Source organism: Ischnura elegans, chromosome 9, assembly GCF_921293095.1.
Source record: "Ischnura elegans chromosome 9, ioIscEleg1.1, whole genome shotgun sequence".
Classification (NCBI taxonomy): domain Eukaryota; kingdom Metazoa; phylum Arthropoda; class Insecta; order Odonata; family Coenagrionidae; genus Ischnura; species Ischnura elegans.
In genome coordinates this window covers 44,243,112-44,267,699 of record NC_060254.1, presented here as the reverse complement: position 1 = coordinate 44,267,699, position 24,588 = coordinate 44,243,112, and the positions used below count along the sequence as shown (strand labels likewise).

The following is a 24,588-nucleotide window of genomic DNA, read 5'->3' as shown; positions in this document are numbered from 1 at the left end:
CTGAAAACATATCGCCGTTCCTAGGGAATCACTTTAGGAAGACAATATGGATATTTGCAAGAATTTTCCTCAGGATGATCAACTCAGGAATCGAAACATCGGCTATGGCAAAACTGCCTGGGAGGAAAACCCGAGAGGAATTCCAGCAACTAGACTAGAAATTCTTACTATCATAATGAGGAGATTGGTAAAAAGGCCTTAAAGTGAAAGGAGGCGATGGTATTTTCATATGACGCGAAATCCCTTGCACAAAAACCTCTGCAGGAGCTGCTCAATTAAAAATATTGACTCCTTATAGGGAAAAGTCGTACTCTGTTAAGGTAGATGCTAAGAAAAGATGGGAGATTTTGGAGGGGAAAGATACATCGTGGGTTTGGAATCTGGCACATAAAAACCTATACCCGAGCCATTATTTCAAAAATATCCTCCGTATTAGTGAAGTGACGAGCTACACAATTAAAAAAATACGACAGTTAGAGAGAGAAAAATAACACTCCGTTTGCAGGAAGTTGTTTAGCAAAGACGGGAGCTTAAGGGGAAAAGTTATATCGCAGATTTAAATCCAGCACATACCCCTTAAGAGCCTTACGTTATTTCTCAACATTCCTCGTCTGTTTTAGGATAGTTGCTAGGAAAAGACAATTGGAAATGGTTGGGAAAGATGAAATCGTACATTTGGAACCTGGAGCATAAAAACCTATGCCAACATTCTCTAGTTTCCCTTCGTTCAAGGAAAGAACACAGCTGTATGGAGACGAAGGCTTGGGTGGTATTGAGTGGAATCATGTTGCAAAATTTAAGCCTCGGATTATTAATAAGTCCCGAGTAGGAAGGCGAGGAAGAGAAAGGATCCCAAGCTATTCGTCGCCGCTTCAAGATCCATCCTCCCGTTGCTAAGTGCTTTCCTTTCCGAGTGTTTTATTCTTGCGCGCCCGGCAGCTCGTCTTCAGCCTGTGCGTTTTCCAATTCCATCACAAATGTCTTATTCACCACTTTTAAGGATGCATGAGCACATTGACTTAAGGGACCAGCGTTTTCATCCCCGCTGCACAATGGGACTGGCTCTAAATATTGGCAGAAAGTGAGTAAAATGCTTGCCAGCGCATGGGTCTATATACGGATGGATGAAAATGGCTGAGGAAGGAATTATGCATCAGCATGGCGTGAGATTTGTGCTCATGTCGTCCGTAGAGTTTGCGCCTCGAGAATTTTGGAGAGAACGAGAGAATGAGCTCTATATCAGGATATATTGAAGGATTTCCTTAGCAGATAATTTAAATCAAATGATAAGCTTACAACTCTCCCAAATTCCATCAGATACTTTACTTTATGGATGATAAAGTACATAAACAGTGTTTAATCATCAATTCTACGAGTTTAAATGGATAATATTCGTATTCAATTGATTTTTAAGAAGATCAATTTAATATGTTTTTTTTAAACTCTGTTATTCATATAATGCAGAAATTTAACCATCATTCTCACTGATCAACAACTCTAAAATTATTTTGGCGGAACACTACGCTCAATTTCACTACCAGCTAATCTCTTCATTTCTTTGTATTTTGTCTCTTTGAAATTCTTCTTTACCTCCTCCATATATTTTATTCGAAGTCTTTCTTTTCCTTTCTAGCCATCCACTTGTCTCTCGACGATTATCTTCATCAGGGAATAACTTTTCGAAATATGTCTAATGAGGTTGTTTCTTATCAACGTTTTCACGAGGCTTCTTATCTATCCTGCTCAGGACGTCTTTATTATTAATTCTGCGGGCCTATTTAATTCTCATCATTCTTCCAAAGTACCACATTTCAAAAGTTCTACCATTGATTTCTCAACAGCTACGATTGTCCATGCCTCACTTCCTTAAATGAGTATTCTCCGAAGGTAAGTTCTGATAAATTTTTTTCCTCACTCCTACGTTTAAAGTTGTCGTAGTAAGAAGATATTTCTTTCTTAGGAATGATATCGCCGCCGGGGATATGCTATTGATAATTTATTTCTTACCTTTTTCCATTAATTGTTTTTCTGCTTCCTAAATAACAGAATTCATTCACGTCTTCCAGTTTTTGTTACCCGATTTCAATGTTAGTCTTGACTTCTTATTTTTTATGCATACTTGTATCTTAGTTAATAGATATTTATCAGTAAATATTTATAATATTGAAATATGCGTAGATATGATAAGCAAATAATAATATTATTACACATTGTGACGAAAAAAATCACATCGCCCTAACTCTTTCGGCCAGCATATGACCGTGGAAAGCTAGTCCGATCGGAGCACCATAATTGTCATAAAATTATCATAGGCGTGTCCTTTCTCTATGCGACAAAATTCCCCCGAAGGTTACGATGAACGAATCCACTCAAATTAAGACCAGATTTGTCGGCTGTTAAGACAAGAATTACTTGAATTCACAAAAAATATAGAGCATATTCCAAAATCAACGAGTAAAAAAAAAACTTCTTGCGAACCAATAATAAAAGAGAAAAGTGATATGCTGCTAAACAACGATGTGAACATTCAACATTACGTCAGGTAATTATATTTTAACAGGCACATTTGTATCATTCCTGTAGGAGAAAAATAATACAAGTTGAGGGCCAAGTCGGCCCCATGGAGAGGTCTTTATAGAAATTTGAAATTTACTTAGTAATCATATTTTATTATTATGATACTTACAAGCTTATTTAGAAAAAAGGATGTTGAAATACTGTGTCTATTAGAATATTTGGAGTTTTTTGCATCGATAAGTTGGGAATAAACACAAAATTCATAGAGAAAAACATAGTTTTTGAATTGACAACGACCGGACTAGTGAGCACACTCAAATGTGAATACCGTCGGTTGAAATCGTTTCATTAAAAAATTCCCCGACTTTTGTGAGCTAACCAATAGGTATCCTCAATTAATTGTCTTCCTGAGACGATGGAAAGCGTAGCAGTTGTTATTTTGACTGGAAAAAAATCCTTAATGGCATCATATGCTATAGAAGTAGAGAGAAAAGCCTTGGTGTTCTATGGAGGATATAGTCTTTATAAAGATGCCCTCGAAGCAATCCTAGGGTGTCATTTTATTACGAAAACATTTTAATTCCCTTTCGGTTGGTACAACGGGCTATATTTAGTGATGTGTTGAACTACAAAAAAAGTTGCATTATGACTAGAGCAAGAGCTAAGGTAGAAAATATATAAAATAGAAATTAATGAGCTCCATTAAAATTGTAATCGCATTTTCGTAGTTAAAGTGGTCGCTAAATGTCAAAATCGGAGTCGCAGTAACGCTGCATAAACTTCGGAATTTAGAGAGACGTTTAAAGTTATTCCGAAAAGAACCTGTAACTTTCTGTGTTTCCATTTGCTAAAGTTCTGTGGAAGGGAAATCTCAATAAAAGGGCTTGCGTTGTTTTTCTTCTCTAGCGACGCTAGTTAACGCAGCATTTAAGATGAGACAGATAATTTTGAGCCATTGTACCGATGCAATATATAATGACTAGGAATGACATCATCGGTGTTTTTGAATGCTGAATTACGAATTGGATCTATTTATAAAAAAACTGTCTAAAATCAAACTTGGAAGAGTAATCTCATTTTTCATTAGACACCGACATTGTGCCTGTAATTGATGTGCATATAATTAAATAAAATATTCCATTTGTAGTGACTGATGGATTGATTGGAGGTGATTTTCAGACAAAACGAACCAACCCAAGTTTAACATATGATATCCAGTGGAGAATAAAAAGCAGCATAGTAAGGAAAGATAAATGGCAAACGAATCCGACATGAATATCCAAAGAAACTTCTATCACAGCGAAGAACCTGCTACTCTTACCATACCATAAAGTATTGCATTAAATGCATCTATTTCTACAAAAACATTGCCGTCATTTAATATTATAAACGCACTCTCATTTCCGACAAAGTTAAAAAGACTTTTTTTCATGAAAAAACTACCAAAAGTGTATAAAAGACACATGTGATAATAGCCAAAAGCCAACGATTTATTTTTAGTGATGGACACATTAACGGTGGCTTTATGGCAAAGGCCAGCCTACCTATGCATATTATACGATGGATAAATAATGAGTAGCATGCATATGTAGTATAACCGCACAAAGTATCGGACGTAATTTTGCATAGAATAATCTATTGCTACTAACTAACCGTTGTTTCGTTATCATGTTCCATTTCCGCTGAAAATCAACCTAATTTTCAGTTAGGTAGATATCAAAAGGTTAGCTCACAATCAAAACGAATAATTACATAGGAACTAGTAGGAGAGTACTTAACGTAAAAAAATAGAGTGCGAAAACTACGCTAGTCCCGAGTGGCGAGTCTAACTGTAAATTGCTGGGCACTTTACACGGCGAGTGGGGGGCAAAGGCAAACGAAACCGTCAATTACTTGAACAAAGACCAGAGCGCGCGTCGGCGGTACACGGAAAATTTTGCGATTCCGCGGCCGCTAATTTTCTTTCCTCTAAATTGAAACACGCTTCGTTTGCGTTCTCGATGCACCTCAATCGGCGTCATCATCATCATCGGCAGAAATTGATGCGTTCGCGTCAAAAGAAATAAATGTCGGTCTGTCTGACTGAACGAGGCATCCGAACGAGGTTCCATTATAAACAAAAAGAAAAAAAAAAAAGAAAAATTAAAACGCGAGGTTAGCGAATCTGGCGAGTTAACCGAAAGGGTCAATTCGATTCCGATACGTCGACAACCATTGGTAGACCTCCCCTTTCTCCCTCGTCTCCCACACGTATCAGTTGCAAACTACCAACTGCTCCCATCCAACAGCCTCGAGGGGCCAATATCCGAAACGGAAATATTAATGGTTCCAACAGGGGGGTGGTTTTGGAGTCGAGTGATTGCCGACCTATAAATAAATCATGCATGAGTAATCTCTTCCCAGTAGCATTAAGGATGGTTTACACAGCACTTTCAATTCGGTTTCGTGATCAGTTAACGTGGGAGCGTCCGAGGAGGGAGATAATTGAATTTGGCGATCTGGTTTCAGCGGCAGGCGATGCCAACACTTTGCAGAGTAATTTAAAATTTCGATTCATAATAAATCTATGGGCTCAGTTTAAAAAAATGCTCCTCCGCCCCTGAATATTTTAAGAGGAAATTGTATGATAATTTAAAACTGAGGCAATGTTGTTTTCAGCTGTAAGCATCTTTCTCTGGTTTGATTTGATTTTTGTTCGAACCTTTGCGTATCATTACTTTTATTTATGTTATGCTTATTTCATAATTATTGCATTTTGGGGCAGAATGTATTCTGTACATAGGATATTTTACTCTTATGGGTTTCTCAGAGCATTAATAAATTGTTCGTTCATTCACTCAGTTTTCACACGACCTCAGATAGTAAATCAGAGACTGCACTTATAAACAGGGATGGCATTAGAAACTAAACGAAAGTCAAAACCAGTAAAATTCCAATAGCTTCGTACCCGGGAGCGAAATGTAGAAACAAAACGAAATGTATTTAAACCCGGGAAGGTAAACTCAGGTTCAAAACGAAACGCAGATAATGGACCACGTGCTTCACCTTTGAACAGTTTAGTTTCGACCAACACACCGAGTACTACAGTCCGGCCGCCGAGAGTTGTCCGTTGACAGCTAGAAGGGTAAGGGGGCAAGGTTGCCAGGTAAGAAAGGGAAACGCCCACACCACATGTAAAAAAATGTGTTCCGTGAAGAAAGCAGCAAGAAGGGACGACGAGCGTGAAGGATCCAAAGGAAGAATCCTTTGTTTTCGCGATTCACAGAAAGGGCTTTTTTTTGGTGGTTTGGGCCTGTTCTCAGTGCTTCATGCTCATGTGACAATGTTGTATGACTAGACGAGGGTGTAAGGTGCGTTTAGGGGACAGCGATTGGCTGCAAATCGTCCTGGCGCAGGGTTTTCTGCCCTTCCTTTTGAACCGTCATCGGACAACTCTCGCCGGATGGACTGTAAGTATGGTTGAATGAAGTAGAGGTTCTGCCTACCGCCACTATATGTATGGGGCATTCATATTTGTACCACTCACAAGTGAACGGTGATCACAAACTGGCCATTCGATTTTTAAGCTAAATGCTTTAAACTCTCCAAACGTTAGTCAAACATAATGGGTCGAAACTAGTCCTTCTTATCCCCCTCCACTCAACTTCTGGGATCGAAACTTAGCTAAGAGCAGTGGAGTTTCGATTAATTAAGTTTCGCTCCCAGGAGTAAAGTTTCGTCCCGGGTCGAAACTAAACTCCTACGTGATTTTAATTTCGTGCGGAAACTAAACTAAACGTAGTCCTCGTATTTTCGTCTTCCTCCATGTCGAAACGAAACATTTCCGTTTCGTTTCACTTGCCATCCCTGCTTAAAAGTCTAATGTAAAATTGGCTTCACACCTGATAAGATTGATGATTGGCTACACAACATTATGTAGTATCTACAGCGAATTTTTGAGCCATTACTCAAATCAATATACAGTCTTTAATTTACAATGTAAGTGATAATTGCAACTCATATGTACTGTTATTCTAAAATTAACCAAGATAGGCAAGGTATGCGAATCCTTAAACAGACAATTGAAAATTCGGTGAACGAATGTTATTTCGATTCGGCGAAAAAGGTTCATGAATGACTTATTTTTATATCTTTAAGTATGAAACTAATCCAACTCAATTTTTAAACGCTAATTTTGTTCCATTTTGCGTCAATAATCCCATGAGTATAGTGTCCTCCATAATGTAACTAGAGGGGAATCCAAACTCAGATTAAAATGCCTACACTATAATCTACGAAGAAAAATAATTAGAATATACTTTTTTATTCAACTGAATTATTCCAATAGCGTATGCAGGTACTTAATAATTAAAATATTTTTTCAAGAAAACAAAAATGCCTTTCCGTAGAATATTTTTCAAAGTTTGTATGCCTGTATCTAAGGCATGTGTAAGGTCATATGTAAAGGCAAATTTACATGCAAATTGACTTACATAAATTATGTTTTAATTCTGTTGCAAAGTTCCAACCCTAAAAAGCTCATTTAATATTTTTGTCCTATTTCGATCCCAGTCCACTGTTCAAAGGTACACAATGTGCTGGACATTCCAAGGAACTCTAGAAAACTATGATTTTATTAAAAAGTAATCTCCATCATCTGGGTTTTTGCCGCGTTGGTTGTCAACGGTTCACGACAAATTCGCCAGGGGTTTACAAGGCGTTCCACTTGGTGAAATCCCCGTGAAATATTCCTCAACCTCTGTAAACTAAATCGGCGAAAACTTGGAAGAAATCCACAAATTCAGAACGCCACGGAAAACCACGAGCCAACATTTTCCTTAGAAAGTATCTGTTTGGGATATGGACGCGCGTTCTTGAGAGAATATTTAGCATTTTACTTTAATTTTAGGCTAAATATAGATTTTGTGGATGAAAATCGACAATATACAATTCTCAAACATTCTGAAGATATGACACCCACCTTCCGACGAAGAGGAATCTGTGAGTGAGCTTGAGTCTGCGTGAGGCGGCCAGGAGTCCGCGAACGGTGAATCCTTCGCAGAAGCAAACGACCACGTTAGCGGCGGGGTCCTCGGCGAGGTTGCGAAGCACGCCGTCGAAGGCCGCGTCCTCGGCGTGGCTCAGAATGGACGCCTCCCGAGCCACGCAGATCACGCCCGCCTGCTCCGCCAGCTCGCGGAACGCCTGCATACCGCTCTGACCGTAGTTCTCTGAAAAGAATGAATATTAAAGTAATTATGAGTAAACTTTGCATAGTCAAAATTTTATTCTAAAATCGCTGGCACAATAATGGCTTTGCCTGGTTTCGCCAATTAGTAGGGCCCTCTTCGCTTCTATAGCGTTGGGGTGTTTTTCCCTCGTCCCGTTCCTTCCGCACCTTTCCTCTCCCAGACGCATCGTCGGGCTCCTATCGCGGCGGCGTCTCTTTCCTTTTATCTTCCTCTCCTCCCCCTCCCCGGGTGATCGGGAGTATAAGCCACTGGCTTGGTTCCCGGCCCCGGTGTGTTGTATCCCTGAAGGGCTCCCCTTGAGCCCTCATTCTATCAGTCAAAAGTTTACTAGTTGAAGGAAAGTAAAATATTTTTTACTAAAATCTATTTTTAATTATAAGTAAACTGAACTAGAATAAAGAGCTGGACATTGAGCATTCCCTAAAGAAATGAGATAACTTAGGGACTCTTCAGCGCAAGGGCCAAGCCGCTTTGACACACTTACTACCCTTAAGGCCACTAAGTTTAAGCAATACCGGGCCCGGACTATATCTACAGATAACCCCAACAACTTGCTTCTTTAGCCATATAGCGGCGGTTTCTAGGGAATAATACATTATCAAAAAAGAGGAAGGATAAAAAGAGGAAATTATTGATCAAAGTAGCACCTAGCATTTAATTAAGTCCATAATCGGTCGGGGGAAAACGATGCCATTTAAAAATCCATTCGCCAGTCTATCTCTTTTAGTTATAGTTTAATTTTAAATTGGTGGTCGATAGGTCCGACCTTATTTTTAAGAATTGAGATCATTTATGTTTTCCCTCGTCTCAAAAGAACCAAATAAAGTTTCCAATCGCTAAAACTTGGCTATTTTAAATTACGGGAGCTCAGCAGAGTTCGGATCGAGGCTGTAGATACACACTTGATAAAGTGTTTTTTCATGGATAGATAGAAAATATAAGGTGATAAAATAAACGATGCTGAATGGAGATCATCCCAATTGCATTTATATGCATGCTTGTGCTATTGACAAGGAGCATTTTTCCACGATGCTAAACGTTATCCAGAGCAAAACTATTAGAGGTTAATAAATACTGGAGCCATGATCTATGCGCTTCGATGACAAATATTTTATAAACATTAAGCATTAGGATAAAAATTAGAAGAATGTTTATTTTATCTTGGAGAAAAGTTAATTAACAATAGTAATTGTCAGAACTTTATTGGTAACCATAACCTTCATTTTTTTCATTCAAATTGCATAACTCCTTTATCAAAAAAATATGATTTTTAAACCTCGCTGACTGATTATCACCATGCATAATGAGGGGCATTGCTGAAACAACAGTTATTGTTCCAAATAACACATAGCAAATATCAACTTCAACGAGGCGGAATTTTATTCACCTTGACAATTTTATATTATAAAGAAAAAAATGAGATGTTTTACGGAGGATTATCGTCAATTTCCACTCAACTGACGACAAAGAAGCTTGGGTTTCGAAATACATGAAGTACTTAGTTGAGGTATCTAGATTATTCACGAAGCCATCCATGCCTTTTGACTACGCGAGACCCACATTGTTTAACTTCCGGGGCGCTGGATACAACACCGACAAAAAAAGCCATGAACCCGGAGTGAAGAGAGGAATATGAGCCACTCAGTGTCATTGTTTGTCGTTGAGTTGACTTCCTTCCACGACACTCTCCTTCGCGTCAGTTCTCGCGACTCCCACCAGGTTGAAGTGGGTAGGAAGCTCAAGGTGCTGGGAGTGGGGTGCGAGGGAGGAGATAAGAACAAAGTCGGTGCCGCGAGAAAGGAGTAATTAATCATTCTACATCGCTCTTCCTCCGGAGGCAACGTTTGCAACGCCGTAGGCGCGGTACTGCGGCATCCGAAATTGAAGACAATTCATCTTTGAGTCACCCCTTTCACACGAGACCCCCTGGCTTCTTTTTTCGCTTTAAGGGATAGTAGTCGTCTCAACTTTGTTATTGTTGAGGAGAGGTAAAGGGCAAGTTGGCCCGGCATCTTGGCGAAATCTCCTCACTCGGGGATGAAGGGAGAGACTTGATCAATATGGCTTGAGGTGGAATTCAGTCTCCACCAAGCAAGTTTCAATGCAGCTACACGTAAAAAAATCAAAACAAGATGCATTAAATTAGTTGCAGTTAAAAACATAAGCCGCGTATGTTTTAAAGAACGGAACTCACCAAGGTCGTTCTCTTTACTCAATATCATTAGGTTTTTCTCTCGTTTGTTTAAATCTTTTTACACTTGACATATCTAACTTTGTTCACTTTACATTTTTTGTTCACTAAAGCATACTTATACGCCGCTTTGGATATAATTTGGATACACGCAAGTCACCCACTTTTAAAATACACAGTGGAAACCAGTGGAAACTTTCACTTTATCTCCCATTCATTCATAGTCCTTAGATTTTTATACTGCAGCCTCCCATTTCTGACTTTCCCCAGATAGTTCCTTAGGTTCCATAACGTTCCTTTTTCTTGGGTCTTCAATAAAGTTAATAAAAATTAGCATGTGGTTTATTAATACAGAAAAGGCTGGGGAGATTTATTTAAGATGTGAGTATCTTGGGACGGATATTATTCAGGACTGGAAAAGGAGGTCAGAAGCTACATTGCAATTTTTTCTTTAATCAAAAAGAAAAAATATTCTACAGAAAAATGGAGATTTACCATGAAAAGGTTTATAATGTATTTTGTTAGGGAAGTATTATTATATGTTTTAGATTAAGCAAACGAGACAAAGGATACTACTTGATGAGGGAGCTATATAAATGAATGGGGAAAGAAAAAGTCCACGAGGAAGTACGAGAAAGAAAATGATGGATTATTAAGAATCAGAGACAGGCTACTCGGGTACGAGGAGTAATCAGAGATTGGAAGAAAAGCAACAAAGGAACTACTAAACAGGGGAATAATCTTAGCGGATGATATAAAATTTTGGATAAATAACTCAACCAATTTAAATGCTAGTAACCTCTGTGTGCAGAGATTATTACTCTCAATGTATTTACCTGTAGATATCGTTTTATGATTCATTTAAACAATTATTTCATATTAGTTTTACTAACACCAAGTAATGTAACACCAAGGAGGTTATTTTATCGCTTGTAGGGAAAACTATCTATTCCAAGGTAGCCCTCCCAACTTCACCATTGTTGAGAAGCTAGAAGGGCAAGTCAAATCTCCTTACGAGGATGACGGGTTGAAACTCGATCAATATGGCCTAAGGTGATACCCAGTCTCCGCCAAGTTCCAAGTTTACAGGGCACAATGGGCTTTCTCCTTCCTCCCACATCATACTATGGGGATGATCAATGATGTGCTCCCCCAGGGTAACTGGTTTCCTGGACATACCACGCTAATGATCTTTCCCCCACTCCTGTTAAGTGTGCCTCTCAAGTGGGATCACAGTCAACTCTCTCGTATGAGTTCACCCCATCTTCTCCCCTTGTCATTTCATTACGTCAGTAATCAATCGCTATAGATTTGCCCCAGTTTTTTTGCGATGATACTCTGCGTATCTCACTGCAGTAAATAAAGGTTATTAGAGATCATTTGCGAGAGAAATGCTTCATAAGCCAGTATAGCAGGGCTCAACGTCCATGAAGATAAATCACAATGATTGACAATATACCGAGGAGCCCAGAAAAAAAGAATCGCGCTTAAAAGTAATGGATTAAACGTAGGAATGTATAGAGGTATCTAAATACTAAGGTGATGAGGTGGGTAACAATAAAAGAGATGCCATATAATTCAAACAGGATATAAACTAGATGCAATTTCTACAGGAATATAACAAAAATTAGGACAAATAAACATCCCTAAGAGTAAAACGTGATAGTTATGAATTAGGTAAGGAGTTAAAATAATAAAATACAACGGTAAATTAGAAAATACAGATTAAAAGAAGCCCATGGAATTATCTGAGCTTTTTTGCAGCATTAGCGAAAAAAAATTAAATAATTGAACAAAATGTCGGGTGGTGATTTTTAGCATTAAAGGAACACCAAAATGACTCTTGACTTACTTTTTTAGTTGGGTGGTATGCGACATCAGCTCCATAAATGATTATTTGCGCCAAAAAACTCTGACAGTTTCTCAGAAAATACTTCAGTTACAACGTAAGATGTATATCTTATTTAGCGTCGCTAAATATCCGTGAAACCCAACTGAGCAACGATTATATCTGCCAAGAAACATTTTTCACGACGATTTATTAAGCGCTTCCTTTCCAGTATCGAAGATAAAAGATGATTGGGGTGGACTTTTTATTTCCAATTTCCTTCCAAACCATTTTGCTTCAGGAAGAATTCAATTCCCAAGCTCATTTCCTCAGCAATTCCCTCTTTGTCTTCTCCCTGAATTTTGCACGGCGATTAGTCACTGCTCAAGACTTATTTCTCCAGCGCGAACCCATTCGAAATGACTGCAACTCGATGATCTATACAAATTACCACGAGTGGATTCTTTCACCTCTGACTTTCCTCCTCATCTGTTATATTAAGAGATATAAATGGGAATAGTTTCTCTTAATGCCATTTCCCAAAGATGCGGAGTAACTTGCACACGATTTCTCCGAGAGGTAGCGAGGCTTAATTTGTTTTATACAATATTTGATTGAAAGATATAGAAATATCAAAAGCAAAGCAGGAATTAGACGTAACAGTAAACAAAAATACTCAACACAATGGCCTTCGTTGCAATAATTTAACACGTAATCTCTACGTCCAAGGGCGACATTCCACGATTAATGGAGATCATATACTTTCACAAAACTTCACACTTACTCACACGTGAAATAAATCTGGCAGTAATTGGCGTCATCCCTAAGCTTGTCTCCAAAAAGGTACGTCATTCAGGCTTTGGCTACATAGATGTAATGCTCATAAAAACTTCTCACTAAAAAGTAATCGTTGAGATCCATTCCAGTGGGAAGGATATAAAAGTTGAAACTTGTTAACCGAGAAAGTCGAAAGCAATACAATTTTGTACAACTTCGGGGGACATGGGTAGTGGTTTGGCGGGTATTTTATGAAAGAGGTGATTATAAAAGCATTCAGCAATTTAAAAAACAAAATGAAGATGAAATAATAGCCAAATACGGGACTAAGCACATTAACGGAAAGTAAAAATTTCTCTAAAAACAGCTGGTAGACACTGACAAAGTTCTTTCTGATTCAAAAATCAAGCAGCACACAATTATAGCCATTTATTTTGCATTAGTGTAATTCAATAATACAGCAAATAGCCCATCCTTTGCCGATAAGAATGTATCATTGGTCTATAGTAATTTGGTTGGTGTTGCTTAACTGCTTCCAAAAGTAAACAGAAACTAGGATATGTATAGTTTTTAGTCGAGTCTAATATTTACTCCTTACTTTAATGAGTCACTTAGGGAACAATCTTTAGCCACTGCTGCCTTTCATTTTGCAGATTGAAGATATGTAAAACTTCCAGGAAATAAATTTTCGCTGGTGAAAAATACATGTCTATTTTGTTTTTATTGCTTCTAACTACGTGAGCTGGATTGAGAGCTCATTTCACAGGAAAAATGAGCCATAAATAAATTAGATAAGTAGTTAACAAACTTTCTAAATTAGTCCCTCAGGAGAAAAACATTAGAGCAAGGTAAATAAAAGTCTATTGCATGTTTCTTTTGTACTTTCCTAAGTTATTTTTCTTTTTGTTTCGGAGTAGAGAATGTTCAAAATATGTAGAGGATAATATTTCTTGGTGTATACAGCGCTTTTAGCCAATGATTGCTGCTATAAACTACGAATGCTTTCATATTTAGATGGAGTTTATATTTTATCGGAAAAAATGTACCATAAATAGATAACACATGTCGTGACACACAGAGGCAATATATCAGCAATAGAGAAAAACATCTGTGGAGTCTTCCTTTAATTTATTCCTTCATATATCTACTGATTAAAATTTTTTAACGGAGGATCGCGTGTTTAGCTTGTTGACACTGCGATAAGCATATCGCTTGCTACAGCATCTAGATATATTTACTATTTTAAAAGAAAAAATGAACCATGGTTCGATAACAATTACCTTGAGCGTATTTGGATAATATTACCGTCAAAAAAATATCGTCTGTTTTTTTTTTAATTACGACAAAAAATCACTGTTTAACTGTGGCTGTTAAGGATGCATCTTCATCCAGGGCGTACTGGTGGAGTGAGCGGGTATCGATATAACTCGAAAAAAAATTAGACATTCTTCAGTCCTTTCAATAAATAATAGTACCCTTTCCGTTTCCGCTTTGACAATACTCAAAATACGCAGAAAATATTATGATAGCTTTTACGCTTTCCCGGCGAAAAGAATATTTAAATTTTTCTCGGGATTCCGCGTGGGTAAGATTTTCTAAGAGTGCCGACGTTTCGGGTCCCGACTCGTTACCCACTCTCACGGCCACTGAATGAATATTTGAAGTGACCGTTGAAGCTCAGCATCAGGAGGGGCGGAATTGGCCGAGTCCCGTTTGTTTTCGCGGAGGACCGTGGACCAGCGTAGACTTAGCTCTGGCAATAATAATTATTTTAAGAGTTCTATTCCAAGAAAATATTGTTTTTTTTTGAGACGGATAGCGCAATCGGCACACACAAAAATTTCGGTGAATGGATTTGCTAAAATATTTGCCCCAATGAAACAAAAAAAGTAAAAAAGGACAAAAAACCACTGTTAAACAGCAGCTTTTATGGGTGCACCTTTTCGTGGGGTGTACTCGCGGAGAGAGAATTCAAGAAGACGAGACAAGAGAACAGCGTGAGCGAGGAAAAGAAAACGGAAGGAATTAGCGACGTGAATGTTTTTTTTCGGCTATATAAAGGGCGGGAAATGGGGGAGTAAAGTGTTGGCGGGGAGCTTTTTGAACGAGGGCGTAAAGAGGTGATTGCGGGAGGGACTTTTTTCTCCGTGGTGTAGAGCGGGTGAGGGTGCGGAGTTTATACAAGAGACGCGGTTCTTGAGGGAAAAAGGATGTCAAGCTTTTGATTACAAGGGAGGCTGAGGCGAGGAGAGGGGAAGACGCCGGATTTTAATCGAATTTCTTCGGAGGAGACGGAAGGACTTCATCGCCGCAGCGGCGGCGTCGACGCCAACCCCACACCAAAAGGACCACATTTCTCGCCACAGACTGTTCATACTATCGCCCATCGTCTTTCAAGCAAACGATGCTTGCAGATGTGGTACGGTTTGTATACCCAACTTATTTATAATCATACCGATTGTTATGTTTGAAATTGAATTTCATTTTCATAACACAATATAGATGGAATAAAATATATTTGCCGTGATAAATATTTAAAAGTTTGTTTTATAGGCACGAAGAATGGGAAGAAAGAAAGCTGCCCTGTTACCAATATGGAGATTTGAAGAACAAAAAAGAAAAAATATTATTGTGAATGGCAAAGAGTATACTGACGCTTTATTACTGCGAACTATTTCCGTAATCGGCGGCGTATGGCGGCGTGAAATTATCACTACAGGCACATCGCAAGAAATTTCAATTTGGGAGTCTTGTAAGGTATACAGATTGCTTAAGATGGTAATTGGCTTTCAATTCGCAGGTACAGTAAATAAATAAAATACTTTTTACCTTCATACTTTTCAGAAAGTTAAATTCATTGTTTCATACATCTGATACGGCCGAGGCCATAATGGATTGGCATTTATAGGCATCATTTATATAAAATACCACATAGATGTTATATAATATATTTTTAAATTTCATGATCAATTTTTATAAGCTTTTCGTACAGATTTTAGCATGAAAAATGGAAAGAAAAAAGTTACCCTGTATTCAATTTGAATATAAAAAATCAATAAAAATTATTTACTATTAATGGCAATAGTGTACCGACGATTTATCACTAAGAAATATTTTTCTAGTCTATAAGAAAAATTGATGATAAATCGAAGTTTCAAAATTTATATTTCCCCGATCAAAAAGAGAATTATGGCGGATCCAGCATCATTGACGCCCCATGGCAGTCGCCTGTGTTACTATGCACAACACAATGCACTTTGGTACTGTGCGTTACATAGCCGTGTAGGATATACGCAGCCTCTAGCTTGCATTTTTAGAGAAAAAAACCAACGTGGCCTTTTCACTAACGCCTAAGCAAACGGACTAATATACGGAACAATATAACAATATAACAAACGGAATATTGCAGCTAACTTTTATTAAGATAAGGCTGCAATTTTGGCTCACATAAAATTTTTTTACGATAAGTTAGCTCCAGATTGCGTAGTTAGGACAACCAAAAATTCTTCACCTGTCTTCCCTAGAGTCTAATGTAAATTATTGCCACTGAGTACACAAGTTTGACATTTTCATGTTTTTAGGGTGTTCCCGAGTTGGCTGTGAGGAAAAGACAACTGTTACGGCTGATAAAGTTAATGTCGTCAGCCAGGATCAGACGAAGTTTATACCTCAAGGTTATGCCCGATTGCTGGCTAAACTGCCGCCTTCACCGGATATTGGACCTCAAGCCGCCTTAATGAGCATTGAGAGAGGTACTGGAGCATCAGCTGTTAACCCAATTAAGTGTACTAAAATATTTGGGTCAGCGTTTTGAGAGATTTGACTGTCTTAAGTTAGGCCAGGGATTTATCAAAGTAAGTTACTAAAGTTAATATTGTTCGGGGTAAATGAGGAGATCCTATACTTATCTGTTCGGAAAAAATATCAATCTCTCTAATTTTATCGTTTTTGTTGGACCTGAAAATAAAGTGCGCTTTTAATCAATTTTCTCCGAGTCGCGCAAAAGATAATACCAATTTAAGCCTAGCAAGTAGCGTCCGAGTCTCCGTGGGCTCCCAGGTGGCTTAAAAATATTAACCCCTTGTGCTGAACTGACGTGTCTAGCTCCTAATGAACTTCCGATGCCTAATGGCGCAATGATGAGTGTAGTTCTTCATATATTTTGCATAATTTTAGCATTATTCAGGGAAAACATAAATATAAATTGAAAGTTTAACAATATTAAAACACCCGTAATGTACATAAATAACTCATATTTCATGAAATATTATGCATTGGAAGAAAAAATGATTTTATTCAAAACCGATAGCTTCTGGATTTTCTGACGGGAAGAGGCTTCGTGAAAAATACGAAATAATAATAACTTTTTATCTCACTGTTCTACGTTTACCATAAACTAAAAATATATCACTTCATTACCTACCATTCCATCATTAATGAACCTCAAAAATAATAATAATAAAAAGAGCACAATATACATAAAACAAATTGAACAAGGAAGAGATCAATACCGCATTGAACACATGGTAAACATGAAGAGAAATTATAATGCGTAAAAAATCTTCATCACAGCATGTAGGCTTCAAAATGTATTCCCAAAGTCGATGTTACAGTAATTTCTCTAGCACATACACGATTACATTAGTTGAAAGAAATATATTCCTCAAGGCCGTAATATTTACTAGACGCAAAAGGGGGGAAAGAAGGTGGAAGGATAAGGGGGGTTTGGTAAGTTAGTAAGGATGCCAATGGGGTGAAATACAATAATGTAAACTGAAAACACAATAATGCACACAAACGTGCTAGATCAGTCACTCATTAAGCTGATTTGCCAAGGGAACAAACTTCCGCGAAGGTCCCAATCACACCACCACTCATGTTTACGTACCTTTCACTTACGCTAGTGACCCACTCTGAGGCGGAGAAAAAAAGCAAAAATGCATCCACCAATAAGATCAGATCTCACCTGAGAGACGCACTACATAACCTGGCCACTCGAGAACCGGTATCAACAACCCTGATGACGATGAATAAGTCATTATCGAAACGTCGGCAAAGACAGAGATGGAGGATCTAACCCGGATGGAAACCCGAGAACTGTTTACGTCACCAACAAACACATTTTATTCACGCAATCATAACGGATTTATTTATATGATTGCATTATTTCATTTGAACATATCGAAAGTCGACAAAAAAGCTCACATTTTCAAGCCACATTCCCCCTCCACACTCCAACCTGCCTAGCATGTTCTTTATTGAATAAATCAATCTTCTCCCCAATCTCTCTTTATCTCAACAGCGGAACTTCCTTCTCGACAGCAACCCCGTGAACATCCATAACCTATCTTCCATTCGCTCCCACCCCTGACGGCAAGTCTTTCCTTTTCCCATCCTTCATAACCCCGTATATATCTCCGGGAATTTGAAAAAAAAATCGTGTACACTACGCGCCTCTCATAATCGCTCCCAAGCTAACATCATCCGACCATCAAACTTCTCACACATCTCGCTCAAATTCGAAGTTGCCTGAGCGGCTCTCGATAAAAATCAATACTAGAATCAGCTCAATGAAAATTGGGTCGGGTAAACAATTTCAGCGTTTTTTTAAATATGTGGTAAAATATGATTCTTCATTGTAGCTTTAAATATAAGATAAAAAAATCAAAAGTTTTAAGGATGGGGGCTTAAATATGATAATCGCACGGATCAAATATGTAGGCATGCGTTCCGGTACCTCTGATTATAGAAACGCTACACTTGTTGAAATCAATTTCAAAGCAAGAATTGTCAGCGAAGAAGGAAAGCACAGCTCACTCAAAAAAATAATTTTCAACCGTATTCCAAAACTGAGCTTCTTACCATGCTCACCGCAACCACTTCCTCGAACTTTTCTCCGTATTTTTCAACCCGCATTACCATTTCTCCAATTACGCGACAAATTTATGAATGTTCCCTCCCCTCCAACCTCAGTCTTATTATGTTACCAACTGTGTCTTTTTCTCCTGCCCCTTCATTAACTTCCATTCTCTTCCCAGCGGTTAACATTTATTTTTTTTACATCGCCCTTTTCTTCCACGTTTTCGAAGGATAAGGTGAAAAAACCATACCCAGGCGTTCTTTAAAGCTTGAAAAATGGCGACCTGATTAATTGGGATTTTTGTCCCTTGCACGGAGCCGTTTTCTGAGGAAAAATTAACGTTTGGTCTTGCACAAACCGAGTTGTTTGATACATTTCGCCATCGATTTAGGAGAATATTTTCCGAAATTCTCCACTCCTCATATCCGTTCTCTTGTTTTTAATTACGACAGTTCGATTGAGTAATGACCGTAATTTCCTTACATCGACACACGAGAAGTAACACTTGAAAAAAAAAAAGAAATTGCAAGATAATAAACGCAATATTTTGGCCGAACACTACACGTTAAACAAAGGTATACTTTTATCTTAGCCAAAGAATTAAAAACGGTAAATAATAGAGCAATATAACTCTTATGATCACAGGAAATTTCTCTTAAAAATAAATTATGCACTCAGGGCAAACGCACGCAAGAACTATCACCGGCTTGTGTGAATGAGAGGAAGATATAAAAAGCTAAATCCGAGATGATGAAACGCAAATATTTCATTTGGAAATTTCGCACACATTAAACGTCTAAGGAGAAATAACATGATTTTAATAGAAGATATTAGTAACAATTTAATTTACTGTTTTTTTTTCAGTTTCCCACATTAATATTGAAATTGGGGTGTCAGTGTTGACCTTCGTATTTGGCTGCTGCGCAGCCTATTTGAACGCTATCACATCATACATGTAATCTGCGTCTATACCACAAAAACATAAGTAAAAGGCGGAAGCTCGGCGAGGCCATGATAGATTTTTTTACATTGCAAAGGCTAATCATACATTTATTCTATTCTGGTTTTGGATATTTACGATATAATTTAAAATCCTCTTTAATGAACCACATAGATTCGGATAAAGCGTACGAACTATATTATTCTCGTATTGGTATAAATAGGTAAACTCATTATCGTGCATTAACACTGAAGGTAAAAACTCGCAAAATAGTACTCTGCACAAGTACTGCTAAAAACTTCCTCGATTCAAGATAAAACAGTAGCTAAAGGTGAATAAGATAAATGAGGCAATTAGAGAAATGCACCTCCGCCAGCGATTAGGCAATCGAGATTACAAACGAGGGAAGAGAAAAACTTCGCAGCCAATCCTTTAACCGTATCTCTCCAATGGACAAAGAAATCCTCTTGCCCAACCCACTACGCATTACCCCTGGGTGGAGAAAAAAGGTGAGCCCTTGAAGGAAAAGGATAAACAAATGATATAAGAGAAAGAGATATGGAGAAAAGGTGAATATAAGAAATAGAGATGATACTGAGATAATAAGGAATGGAAGTTGAGAGGATAAAGATTACAGCAAGAGAATGCATGAGGGCCTAAGGGGAGCCTTTTGAAGGATAAAACATATACTCCAGGGCCGGGATATAGTACCAAAAACTGACTCGCCTTCTCACACGGGGTGGGGAATGGAAGGGAAGGAAGAAAGATAGGAAGCGCCGCGCCGCCGCGTTAGGAGCCCGTCGACGCATCCGGGGAGAGAATAGGTGGAAGGTAGAAGATAGGGACAAAGCCGCGTTGCCATGGGGACAGCGGAGCCCACCACTAGCGAAACCATTACCTGATTTACCAACGAAATTGGCAGATTTGTCTATGAGGAGAAAAATCCAACGATCATTTTGTTGGATAATAAAATAAGGCAGTCGAAATATTATTCCACGATAGGCATATGCGCCCCGAGTTCACGTTCGAGGGCGGTAGGTGGTGTCCGAGTGAATTCTTTTCTTCGTGCGGTGCACGCTAGCGTTCGACATGATGGCCTCCACGGCGCGTATCGGTCACTACATGCACGTAGCTAGAAAATTTCTTTCGGTAGAGCTTGTGTAATTCCGATTGCCCAAGGAATTTGAAATAAATTCGATTAAATAAAAGATAAATTTCATGTCATATTAAGCTTTAAGGTTATTTTATCATTCTTTCACTCCTGACATAGCTGTAGTCAAAATGGCTTCATCGTTCATCCCCAAAGGCATTTGATATCGAATCCAACTGATTATTTGAAATTTTTTAAGAATTATCGCTCTAGTGGAATGCTTTTCAAAAAATCTTATTGCAATATTCAATAAATAAATATACCCGTGTTCAGATCATATGTAGTATTAATTCATTCTAACTATAGTAAACCAAATGGATACACACCGAGGATATCTCCCGCATCATACGGAGTTTCAACGCATGAAAATTTTCCGCAACATTCCACAAGAAATAACAAGGGAAAAATACTTGAAGCTGAACCAATGACGGATTGGATATTTAATCCCCATGTCACGGATGAAATTGGTTGCACTTGCAAATGAGATCAGTATAATAAGGAAGAATTAAATGGTCTAAAGCAAAGTACAAAAGGGGATCAAGTTAGTATGGTGATTAAAGTATTTTCTTACCATTCTGTGGGTTGGGATTCGAATCCCGATGGCGGAGGAGATATTTACATAATAACCAATTCCTAAATTGTGGAAGGTCCTTTCAGCAAAGCACTCAATCCGTCGGATGGGACGTTAATTTGTGACCGTATGTGAAGAGCAGGCTAACACCGACACGCCCCGGCACGCCAGCGTCTCTCCACCCTTCCCTTCCTACCCCACTCTCATGGCGCAAATGACCTCAGCTTTCGGTCGCCTTCTCTAAATACCAAAACATACCAATGTGTAGTGAAAATCTTTTCTATCCCTCACTTGCATAGCAATTCAACCCGAAGATTTTTCGAGGAGTTCTTATAATTAGGGGCTCACGAAGACTTCACCCAATATTTAAACACATGGCCCTTAGCTGAAATACCAGGCGCTCCACCCAACGCTCCGCGCCGTTCTTGTCAATAAAAATTATTGTTTTTAATAAAAAAAAATAAAAAAGAAGCGATGGCGTCTCTTCTTAATTCAACGAGAATAACATTGGGTAGCCAAGAGCGAATTATACCCGAAAACTTCGTAAAACAACATTCTAACTTTAATCCCAAATAACTCTTTATCAAGATTAGGCGTGTTTGTAACTTGTAAGCTTCCTTGGCTTTATTTACAGCAGCATGGAATCGAGACCGGGATTAAAAACTTTCTTATATAAAGGCCTCAAGGGTAGGATTAACTCCCTCGACGGATAAAATAGCGAAATTTGTTACACACTGGAGAAGTCTCATTCAAAGAATGTATATATATATCGAATGAGCTCGAAAAAAATAACGTAAAAATAAATTATTATGAAAACCAAAAACAAAGAAATTAATAATTTTTTTGGATTCATATTGACATGTTGAACACTACAGAACGCGTAGTTAGAAAGACACTCTAATATGAGAAAACATCAAGGATTTACCATCGTTGTCTCGGGCGAGAATTCATGGAATCGACTTAGCATAATGACATTAAAAACCTTTGTAATTCCACGTAAATTCAATAATTTATCATCTAGGTTTCGACGGCACGTAACCACATTGTACATTTGCATCGAAGACAGGGAATGAACATATATAATGAATATAGAGAAATGAATAGAAACACTTTTTGACTTCATACTTGATTAATATAAAACACTAAAGAACATGTATGATTAGGAGGACACCCTTGCATCATCAGAAATCATGCCTCTTCTCTGTCTTTGATATAAATGCTTTTACATTTCATGATATAAGGATTTACCTCATACGAATAAACAAAATATTCATGACCCGCCCTAAAAACACTAAGGGCTATATTATATGACTTATTAAACTTAAATCAAGCATGGAGAGAATTAGGTATATTTCTTTACTGTCACGTCTATCGCGGTGGAATGCAATTCTTTGCCATTGAAAATATTTCTTCTTTGGCCGAATGTTCATGGATCGATTTCTAATCCCCTATCAATTAATTATATTTTCACCTACGTTTGCACAACAGAACTGAAATGTCCGAAATTCATCGACTGGCCGATGGTGGCAGCACCATAGGGTGGTTTCCTATTATTTTATTATTGCCTAAATCGAAAGATTATTACTCCTGGAGTACGTATTTCACGCTTTTTAGATTTTTAAATGACGATATCTATTTTTCGCGATTAAATGGAAAGTGAAAATTTTCAAGCACGCGAAAACGCGACGGCTAAGTATGAATGCCGGGAAAAATCCGTGTGACGTTGTTCTTGTCCCCGCTGCCACAAGTGAGGTGACCTTGAAGCGAGGCTTTGAGCGCTGATGCGACGCAGGCAGCTAGCAGGAAGCTGAGAACTCTGGCAGCAGGTAGAGCTTGGCTTAAATAAGGATTATAATTCCCCTATCAAACGAAGGAAATTTTCCGAACTTAAGTATTTTTAGTGTGTGATTATTAATACATATTTCCCTGAGCTCTGTGCCTCATGCATGCATTGGTAATCGCAGACGATGTAAAACTCCTATCTATTCGTATAGAAACTAGGTCCCTGTGACGTCGCGTGGAGTGGCATCGCATGGGCGCCAATCTGGCCATTTTCAAATGAGGATAAAATTTACACTTGCCATTCGTCTAAACCGGTATTTCTAAAACCAAATAATTTGTATATTATGAATACACTAATGGTGGGTAACGAATCGCAATCAATGCCTTTCGTTTTCTTTGATGAAGGAAACTACCCTATTATAGGCGGAGCCACGATTATTACATTAGAGTATTCTCAAGACCGCCGCTAGAATTGTTGTAACTCCGCGCTTAATATCATGTTTCAAAATCACAACTCGCGGTGCTACCGGCCATCGATTTCCTCTTTTAACGAGGAACTATACGGAAATAATACAAAACTGAGCTAATAAATCATATAAACCACACATTTAACGCATGCGAGACGATTGTCAACTAAAAAACCACAACACTACAACTACCACCTCCATAAAGATTATTGGCGAAGGTCACACTGAACGAAATACTGCCGCCTAGTGACGCCGCCGAATAAAATTCGTGCGAAACAGCAACGGATATACCGCTTATCCACCATGTTCTTGGGCCTCCTATAATGGTGTCACCTTGGGCGGAGAGGTGATCGTGTTCAGACGACCATATGTACCGGGCGTTTAAAAATTTATAGCCGGGTTTTATCGCTTTCTAATATTCATTAAACTAAACTCACATACACGAATCATACATAAAATGAAAGATCAACTCAAACAATCTAACATAAAATCCATCAAGTGTTCAATGTGAGCACCATTCATCACATGGCACCCGTCAAGACGATATATGAGTACATCCCAATCGTTAACTAGGGTATCTTGAGTTGAGACAGCTGTTTATTTCCTCATTTTAATACGGAAAGGTCAGTTGGTAGTGGAGGCACGAATTTTATTGTCACCTCCAGGATCATGACCAAAATTAACGCGGAAGGCACGTTCCACTGTAACTACAGATTCCGTTTTTAAAATACTAAAACACTAAAAGCTTTCTGTTTATTTGTCACCATCTTTGCTATTAGCACTTTCTGACGGATGGAAGCGGAAACATTTGTGTACAGGCGCATGTTGTCAACATACAAACCTGTTGGAGTAGCTTTTTCTCTTAATGTATCATTTGTAGCTACGTAATAAATATTATAAAGCGTTATTACCCCGCTATTAATTTTGAAACACCCATTATTAACTGCTGGCCACTGGCGTTATTTTAATTAAAATTTACCTATGGCGTCGAAAATTGAGCCTTTTAGATTATAAAATACATTGATGTTGGCCAGCTGCATTGGATTGAAGACCCACAATCGCTAAATTCCGATCAAGTTTAATTACATGACGTGCAATTGATAGCTCGTCTGGAGGAGTATATAACGATGAGTATACGGTCCAGACAGGTGAATTTAATGAAAAATTACGAGCCAAATTTCAGCAGCAATGCAATATTTAATCAACACTGCGTGCGAAATTGGTTAGGGAAGGTTCTGATGATATACCCGGACGGTTCCCGAATGCTAAATGTG

The 24,588-nt window shown here is 38.3% G+C and overlaps 1 protein-coding gene across 1 annotated transcript in view; it reads right to left on the bottom strand.

The window, feature by feature from the left end:
• The window catches only part of LOC124165654 (metabotropic glutamate receptor 1-like), a 396,224-nt gene that overhangs the window by 104,030 nt on the left and 267,606 nt on the right, over nt 1–24,588 (bottom strand). The window contains exon 4 of the mRNA XM_046543129.1: nt 7,478–7,727. Coding sequence (XP_046399085.1) covers nt 7,478–7,727 — 250 coding nt within the window. The remainder of the gene's footprint in view (nt 1–7,477; nt 7,728–24,588) is intronic.